The sequence below is a fragment of the Stomoxys calcitrans genome, chromosome 4 (genome assembly GCF_963082655.1).
Source record: "Stomoxys calcitrans chromosome 4, idStoCalc2.1, whole genome shotgun sequence".
Taxonomy (NCBI): Eukaryota; Metazoa; Arthropoda; class Insecta; order Diptera; family Muscidae; genus Stomoxys; species Stomoxys calcitrans.
In genome coordinates this window covers 164,790,963-164,800,278 of record NC_081555.1, presented here as the reverse complement: position 1 = coordinate 164,800,278, position 9,316 = coordinate 164,790,963, and the positions used below count along the sequence as shown (strand labels likewise).

Below are 9,316 nucleotides of genomic sequence, written 5' to 3'. Positions count from 1 at the left end.
CTTTTTGGGCAACCCAAAACACTGAGTGGAGGCCACCGTAGCGCAGAGGTTAGCATGTCCCCCTATGACTCTGAATCCTGGTGAGAATCCTGGGTTCGAATCCTGGCGAGACCATCAGAAAACATTTTCAGCGGTGGCTTTCCCTTACTAATGCTGGCAACATTTGTGGAGTACCATTCCATGTTAAACTTCTCTCCCAAGAGGTGTCGCATTGCGGCAAGCCGTTCGAATTCGGCTCTAAATAGAAGACCCCTTTTCATTGAGCTTTAAACTTAAATTGGGCTGCACTCATTAATATGCGTAGAGTTTGTCCCAGTTCCTTAGTGGAATGTTCATGGGCAAAATTTGCAATTTGCAATACACTTTGTGCCACAGCTAATCCAAAGTTCAACTCGGTCGAAATTAAACCATGCTCACTAATTTTATCTTGTCTTTTATCATTTGTAACTTTCGAACATAAACATAGATTTTGTTCCACAGTAAAATCGATGTCAACTTGTGGCAAAAGATTGGTCTTCTCAAACCTTAACCTCGGGATTTTGTAAGTGATTTGGGGCTTAACAGTTATGACACCTTTAAGACTTATGAAAACCTCAACGTCGGGGCAACTTATGGCGAAGGGTATACAAGGCCTGCTAGAAATGAGGGTCTTCATATTTGGTAAATCATTGCAGTTACTCTTCTTTATTTTATGTATTGTCACATAGTGGCATAGGAATATTTTTCCTCAATTTTGTGTCAACATCTTCTATTTTATATATCATGACAAAAAAAAAAATAAATAAAATTAAAAAATAAACAATATTTGCAATGAGCTCAAAGCTTAAAGTGAAAGACACGTTTAGACATCATGGGAAATTGTTGTTATACTAAACAATGAAATTAGGTACGTGTGAAAGCGGGGAACAAAAAAATAACTCCCAAATCCAATATTTGGCAATGGCAAAATAAAAACCAGTTGTTCTTTCTAGAAAACAATATAAATGTGTGGTGAATACACGAAGAATGCGTAGAAGGGTTTTGGCGATTTATTATGAAGTTGGCTGTGTGATTTCAAAGCTCAAAGTCGACCCAGCTCAGACGCTACCAAACAAAATCTCTAAAGGATAAGTGAAAACTTGTGGGAAACTTGAAAACCCTTTGAGAATTCATTTTGAATGAAAACTTGTTCCTCACACCATCTCAATATTGGAGCAGTTAACAAATGTCGTTCAACTTCGGGGCCATATGAAACTCTTTATTTCTTCACTTTGTCTAATATTGGTAGGGTGTTCACTGCGGCCACTGTGTCATACCCCTTAACTTGCTCTTAGTGACGCAAAACGCTGCTCCCTTTAAACATAAAAATGGTATAAATACAGCAAACATGTCGCAGCCGACTATTATAAATTTGAAGAGGGCCGTTTTTAACGCAAAACTGCTGACAAGGATTAAGCCCAGGAAATATGAAACTATTTCTGAGCGCCACCTTGGCCATTATGCTGGGCAGCATATTGGGCCAAACGCAGTTGATTCAGACATCTCTGGGAGCCATACCAGCATCAGGACAAATCACCTTAAATGGCGGCAGCTATCCCCTAAATGGTATTGACAGCTCATCGGCATTGCAGAGTCTAATGAATACAGTGAACCAAGGGGGATCGGGCAGTGTTAGTGTGAACATCAATCAGCAACCAGCAAATGTGGTATCACATAGCATTGTGGGTGGTACAGGCACTATATCGATACCATCGAATATTTTCGGAGGCACAGTTGGTGGCAGTATCAGCGGTTCAAACATCATAAGTGGCAGCGGCAGTATTAGTGGGTCCGCCACTATTCCCATCAGCACGGGCAGTAGTCAAGTGTTTACTGGGTCCACCACAATACCCATCAGCACGGGCAGCAGTCAAGTAATTAGTGGTTCTGCTACAGTGCCCATCTCCACGGGATCCTCTACCACAACCACCAGTTCAGGTAGCAAGAAATGGTCCATAACCATTAATAACAGTGCCGTTGCTAATAAAAAGCCCACTGTCACTAGTACAACTACTACCAGTAGCACTTCTACCAGCAGCATACCAACACCAACAACTACTACTACTACTACAACCGGAGGAACTGGTAGCATTGCCCTAAATGGCATGAATATAATCACTGGAACCTCTACTCTACCCAAGCATATACTCGATCTTTTGAATTCAGTCAGCTCTAACAGTGCTCCAGCTGTTGTTATAAACACCACTCCACCCAAGGAACAACACATTTCAATTGGCCCAACGACAGGAGGATCAGTTGTCATTAATCCTTTTCTGCCCCAGGAACAACAGATTTCGGGAGGAACTTCCGGAACCATTGTCTTAAATGGTGGGCCATCTCAGGAACACCAGATAACGGGTGGCACTACGGGCACAATTGTCTTAAATGGTGGGCCATCTCAGGAACACCAGATAACGGGAGGCACTACGGGCACAATTGTCTTGAATGGTGGTGGCAGCACTACTATGAATACTCAAGATATTGGAACCGGCAGTGTGATTATAAATGGACAAACAGGCAGCGGTGGCAGCACCAACATAGGCGATATCATCAATGGCATAGGCAACATTGACCTAGGAGGTCCAACTGGTGGCAATGTCAACATTGAAGGTAATGGCCAATGGACAATTGGTGGTGGCGGTACAAACGAAGTGGAACATAACATTAATCTGAATGGAAATGGAGTATGGAACATGGGTAGCATTGGTACCAATGGCAACAATGGTATCAATTTGCAAGAAACTGAGCATAATGTCAATGTTGGAGGAAATGGAGAATGGACTATTGGTAACAATGGTAACCCTGTTGAAGAAATTGTAAATAATGGCAACGGTGGATGGAGTATTGGTAACAATGGAAACCCTATTGAAGAAATTGAACACAATGGAAATGGTGAATGGACCATTGGCAATAATGGTAATCCAGTTGAAGTTATCGAAAATAACGGCAATAGTGGATGGACCATTGGCAACAATGGCAACCCCATTGAAGAAATCGAACACAATGGCAATGGTGAATGGACCATCGGCAACAATGGAAATCCTGTGGAAGAAATCGAACACAATGGTAATGGTGAATGGACCATCGGCAACAATGGAAACCCTGTAGAAGAAATCGAACACAACGGCAATGGTGGATGGTCTATTGGCAACAATGGTAACCCTGTTGAAGTTATCGAAAATAACGGCAATGGTGGATGGACTATTGGCAACAATGGTAATCCTCTTGAAGAAATCGAACACAATGGTAATGGCGGATGGACTATTGGCAACAATGGCAACCCTCTTGAAGAAATTGAACACAATGGTAATGGCGGATGGACTATTGGCAACAATGGTAATCCTCTTGAAGAAATCGAACACAATGGTAATGGCGAATGGACTATTGGCAACAATGGTAGCCCTGTTGAAGAAATTGTAAATAATGGCAATGGTGGATGGACCATTGGCAACAATGGTAACCCTCTTGAAGAAATTGAACACAACGGCAATAGTGAATGGACCATCGGCAACAATGGAAACCCTGTGGAGGAAATCGAACACAATAGTAATGGTGGATGGACCATCGGCAACAATGGCAACCCAGTTGAAGAAATCGAACACAACGGCAATAGTGAATGGACCATCGGCAACAATGCTAACCCTGTTGAAGTTATCGAAAATAATGGCAATGGTGGATGGACCATTGGCAACAATGGTAATCCTCTTGTAGAAATCGAACACAATGGCAATGGCGAATGGACCATCGGCAACAATGGTAACCCTGTCGAAGTTATCGAAAATAACGGCAATGGTGGATGGACTATTGGCAACAATGGTAATCCTCTTGAAGAAATCGAACACAATGGTAATGGCGAATGGACAATCGGCAACAATGGCAACCCTCTTGAAGAAATCGAACACAATGGTAATGGTGGATGGACCATCGGAAACAATGGCAAACCCATTGAAGAAATCGAACACAATGGTAATGGTGCATGGACTATTGGCAACAATGGTAACCCTGTTGAAGAAATTGTAAATAATGGCAATGGTGGATGGACCATTGGCAACAATGGTAATCCTCTTGAAGAAATCGAACACAATGGTAATGGCGAATGGACAATCGGCAACAATGGCAACCCCATTGAAGAAATCGAACACAATGGTAATGGTGCATGGACTATTGGCAACAATGGTAACCCTGTTGAAGTCATCGAAAATAACGGCAACGGTGGATGGACCATTGGCAACAATGGTAATCCTCTTGAAGAAATCGAACACAATGGTAATGGCGAATGGACAATCGGCAACAATGGCAACCCCATTGAAGAAATCGAACACAATGGTAATGGTGCATGGACTATTGGCAACAATGGTAACCCTGTTGAAGAAATTGTAAATAATGGCAATGGTGGATGGACCATTGGCAACAATGGTAATTCTCTTGAAGAAATTGAACACAATGGTAATGGTGGATGGACGATTGAAAACAATGGTAATCCTCTTGAAGAAATCGAGCACAATGGCAATGGTGGATGGACCATTGGCAACAATTTTAATCCTCTTGAAGAAATCGAACACAATGGCAATGGAGGATGGACCATTGGCAACAACGGAAACCCTCTAGAAGAAATCGAACACAACGGCAATGGAGGATGGGCAATTGGAAACAATGGAAACCCTCATGAAGAAATCGAACATAATGGCAATGGCGAATGGACTATTGGAAACAATGGTAGCCCTGTTGAAGTAATCGAAAATAACGGCAATGGTGGATGGACCATTGGCAACAATGGCAATCCACTTGAAGAAATTGAACACAATGGCAATGGCGAATGGACCATGGGCAACCATGGTAATCATGTCGAAGTTATCGAGAATAACGGCAACAGTGGATGGACCATTGGCAGTAATGGTAACCCTGTCGAAGTAACAGAAAATAACGGCAATGGTGGTTGGACCATTGGCAACAATGGGAACCCTGTTGAAGAAATCGAACACAATGGAAATGGTGGATGGACCATTGGCAACAACGGCAACCCTGTTGAAGTCATCGAAAATAATGGCAATGGAGGATGGACGATTGGAAACAATGGTAACCCTATTGAAGAAATCGAACACAATGGAAATGGTGGATGGACCATTGGCAACAACGGCAACCCTGTTGAAGTTATCGAAAATAACGGCAATGGTGGATGGACCATTGGCAACAATGGTAATCCTCTTGAAGAAATCGAACACAATGGCAATGGCGAATGGACCACCGGCAACAATGGTAACCCTGTTGAAGTAATCGAAAATAACGGCAATGGTGAATGGACCATTGGCAACAATGGAAATCCTCTTGAAGAAATCGAACACAATGGCAATGGCGAATGGACAATCGGCAACAATGGCAACCCTCTTGAAGAAATCGAACATAATGGTAATGGTGGATGGACTATTGGAAACAATGGAAACCCTATTGAAGAAATCGAACACAATAGTAATGGTGGATGGACCATTGGCAACAACGGCAACCCTGTTGAAGTCATCGAAGATAATGGCAATGGTGGATGGACGATTGGAAACAATGGCAATCCTCTTGAAGAAATCGAACATAATGGTAATAGCGAATGGACTATTGGCAACAATGGTAACCCTGTTGAAGAAATTGTAAATAATGGCAACGGTGGATGGACTATTGGTAACAATGGAAACCCTATTGAAGAAATAGAACACAATGGAAATGGTGGATGGACTATTGGTAACAATGGAAACCCTATTGAAGAAATCGAACACAATGGAAATGGTGAATGGACCATTGGCAACAACGGCAACCCCCTAGAAGAAATCGAACACAACGGCAATGGTGGATGGACCATTGGCAACAATGGGAACCCTCTTGGAGAAATCGAACACAACGGCAATGGCGAATGGACTATTGGCAACAATGGTAATCCTGTTGAAATAATCGAAAATAACAGCAACGGTGGATGGACTATTGGAAACAATGGAAACCCTGTTGAAGAAATTGAACACAATGGTAATGGAGGATGGACCACTGGCAACAACGGCAACCCTCTTGAAGAAATCGAACACAACAGCAATGGTGGATGGACCCTTAACAACAATGGCAACCCTATTGAAGAATTCGAACATAACGGCAATGGGGGTTGGAACATTGGTAACAATGGTAACCCTGTCGAAGTTATCGAAAATAATGGCAACGGTGGATGGACCATTGGCAACAATGGCAACACTCTTGAAGAAATCGAACACAATGGTAACGGCGAATGGACCATGGGCAGCAATGGTAATCCCGTCGAAGTTATCGAAAATAACGGCAACAGTGGATGGACCATTGGCAACAATGGCAACACTCTTGAAGAAATCGAACACAATGGTAACGGCGAATGGACCATGGGCAACAATGGTAATCCCGTCGAAGTTATCGAAAATAACGGCAACAGTGGATGGACCATTGGCAGTAATGGAAACCCTGTTGAAGTAATCGGAAACAACGGCAATGGTGAGTGGACAATTGGCAACAATGGTAATCCTGTTGATGTAACCGAAAATAACGGCAACGGTGGATGGAACATTGGCAACAACGGCAACCCTGTTGAAGTAATCGGAAACAACGGCAATGGTGAGTGGACAATTGGCAACAATGGCAACCCTCTTGAAGAAATCGAACACAACGGCATTGGTGAATGGACAATTGGCAACAATGGTAACCCTGTCGAAGTTATCGAAAATAACGGCAACGGTGGATGGACAATTGGCAACAATGGTTACCCTGTCGAGGTAACCGAAAATAATGGCAATAGTGAATGGACCACTGGCAACAATGGTAACCCTCTTGGAGAAATTGAACAAAATGGAAATGGAGGATGGACCATAGACAACAATGGTAATCCAATTGAAGAGATCGAGAACAATGGAAATGGAGGATGGACCATTGGCAACAATGGTAACCCTACTGAAGAAATCGAGCACATCGGAAATGGTGGGTTGACTATTGGCAACAATGGTAACCCTGTCGAAGTTATCGAAAATAACGGCAGCGGTGGATGGACCACTGGCAACAATGGCAACCCTCTTGAGGAAATCGAACACAATGTCAATGGCGAATGGACCATTGGCAACAATGGCAACCCTCTTGGAGAAATCGAACACAATGGGAATGGCGAATGGACTATAGGCAACAATGGCAACCCTGTTGAAGTTATTGAAAATAATGGCAACGGCGGATGGACCATTGGCAACAATGGCATTGAGGAAATCAAACACAATGGTAATGGAGGATGGACCATTGGCAACAATGGCAACCCTCTTGAAGAAATCGAACACAATGAAAATGCCGGCTATGAGGGTAAGCAATACAATATTTAAGCCATGAATGTTAATCTATCTAACAGCTATTGTGGCTTTTGCTAGAAAAAGAACCTGAATGCACTGTTGAAGGATCTGGAAATGGTGAGGAAACTAATCAACAATTAATAGAAGGAAATGGCCAGTGGTCCATCAATAATGGAGGTATTTGTTTGATTGCTGGTAAATTTAGATTCGTATATGTAAAGCATCGCTTTTATTGTGTTTTAAAGGATCAAATGAAGGTTCCAGCGCTGAAGGACCCATATTGGGAGAAATTACTAACGGTGAACCTGGTTTCGGAGAGGAAATTGTTATAAATGGATCTAATGAAGGTATACCCGAAAGTGGTAATGAAGGAGCAAATACCGAGTTGGAACCCAAAAATGAAGATGAAGAAGAACCTTTTGATATCGAAGATTTGATTGATGATGATGAAGACGAGGATGACTATTATGACGATGAAGATGACTTTGATCCCTTTAACATTGGTCATGGCCATAATATTATCATAATACAAGGCTCACACCGCCATAGACATCATCATCATGGTCTAAGCCTGTATGATTTAATGTATCACAGTCTGCTGGGTCAATTGCATGGTGGTTGTTCCTTCAAAAAAGAAATGCATTTACGTCATCGCCTTCATTGGTATCTGCGTCGCCATAAACTGCCAAAGGGTCTCTATGGCATCTTTAAAATCAGCGATGAACCCAGCCTATCCCACCATCTAAGGAATTATCTGTCACAGGGCTCTGTACATGACAGCTTCCCCAGTGGATTGCAAGATATCTTCAACTTTGCCAATATGCATAATCTTCGTGGTCATTTAGTGAAATATTTGATTCGTGGAAGTGGTCCTCGCGTCACCTATTACAAGACATTTACTAGCAAAAATGGTGAACCTCTCAAACTTGTCGATGGAAATCCACAAGAGCTATTACCTAAGAACGATGAATCCAGTTCAGATGTACAAAATTCCATGGTTGATATGTTCAACAAAATGCCAGCATTCCCTAGCTTTGATTTACCCAAAGCTTTCCCTTCTTTGGCGAAAATTTTTAATTTTGAAATTCCCAAAGAGCTGCCAGCCAATGGCAAAGATGGGGCCACTGCTGAAACCAGCTCAGTTGGAGAGCAAAACGTTGAAGCTGAGAATAATGTTCAGCCTACGTCTGCAGACTCCTCTTCTCTTAATATTGTTGGCAGACCTCAAGGCTCTGTTTTAAATGGCCAATATGACTTTGGAAGTTTACTACATAAGCAAATTTCGCCAAATATGCTGAGGCCTGCACCGCTCACTGAGGACATTCAAACATCTTCTCTTCATACTGAACCAGTTTCACACAGTATGCTAAGACCTGCGCCTATACCATTGACAGGGGACTTCAATGGTGCATTTACGAAACCTATGCCCCAAAGTATGCTCAGACCTCTTGCTATTCCTGAGAAGGGTCCCCTTCCTCTAGCCGGTCATTTTGTTATGCCAACCACCGATGACATTCAACACTCTATTTCACACAGTATGCTCAGACCAGCTCCCATACCTGACCGAGCTTATCTTCCCGGAACCATGAATGGTCCAGTAACTGATGATTACCAGAGTCCCCCTTTTATGCCCATACCCGCTCTTGGGTAGTAAGTGACATTAGCTGTATATTGAAAAATTTAAACTTTGGTTTTGTATATAAGAGCACTCACTATAATTGTAAAGCGTCAACGAAACTATTAAATATAAGTAAAAAATAAATAACATTTTTTGTTTTACTGCTTCTTATATCCTCCACCATCTGATGGGGGTATACTAATTTCGCCATTCCATTTGTAACACCTAGAAATATTCGTCAAAGATACCATGAAGTTTATATACTCTTGATCGTCTATCTAAGTTGCCATGTCCGTCCGTTCTTCTACCGTCGTTTGGTATTATAAATGGGTCATATGGGGCATGTAAACCGATC

General features: G+C 42.3%; 1 protein-coding gene across 1 annotated transcript; it reads left to right on the top strand.

Moving 5' to 3' along the window:
- The first annotated feature begins 1,445 nt into the window (after positions 1–1,445).
- Positions 1,446–9,067, top strand: LOC106088585 (uncharacterized PE-PGRS family protein PE_PGRS54). Its single transcript, XM_013254178.2, has 3 exons — positions 1,446–7,356; positions 7,422–7,520; positions 7,589–9,067. The coding sequence occupies exons 1-3, from the start codon at positions 1,446–1,448 to the stop codon at positions 8,992–8,994; spliced, it is 7,416 nt and encodes a 2,471-aa protein (XP_013109632.2). The 3' UTR covers positions 8,995–9,067.
- Positions 9,068–9,316: the final 249 nt, after the last annotated feature.

What these genes read in the sequence shown, in the direction of transcription:
- LOC106088585 (XM_013254178.2), top strand. Translation starts at nt 1,446, where the DNA reads ATGAAACTATTTCTGAGCGCCACCTTGGCCATTATGCTGGGCAGCATA. An exon ending in TGAAAATGCCGGCTATGAGG is followed by an intron (nt 7,357 to 7,421) that starts GTAAGCAATACA and finishes GGCTTTTGCTAG; the next exon opens with AAAAAGAACCTGAATGCACT. An exon ending in GTGGTCCATCAATAATGGAG is followed by an intron (nt 7,521 to 7,588) that starts GTATTTGTTTGA and finishes TGTGTTTTAAAG; the next exon opens with GATCAAATGAAGGTTCCAGC.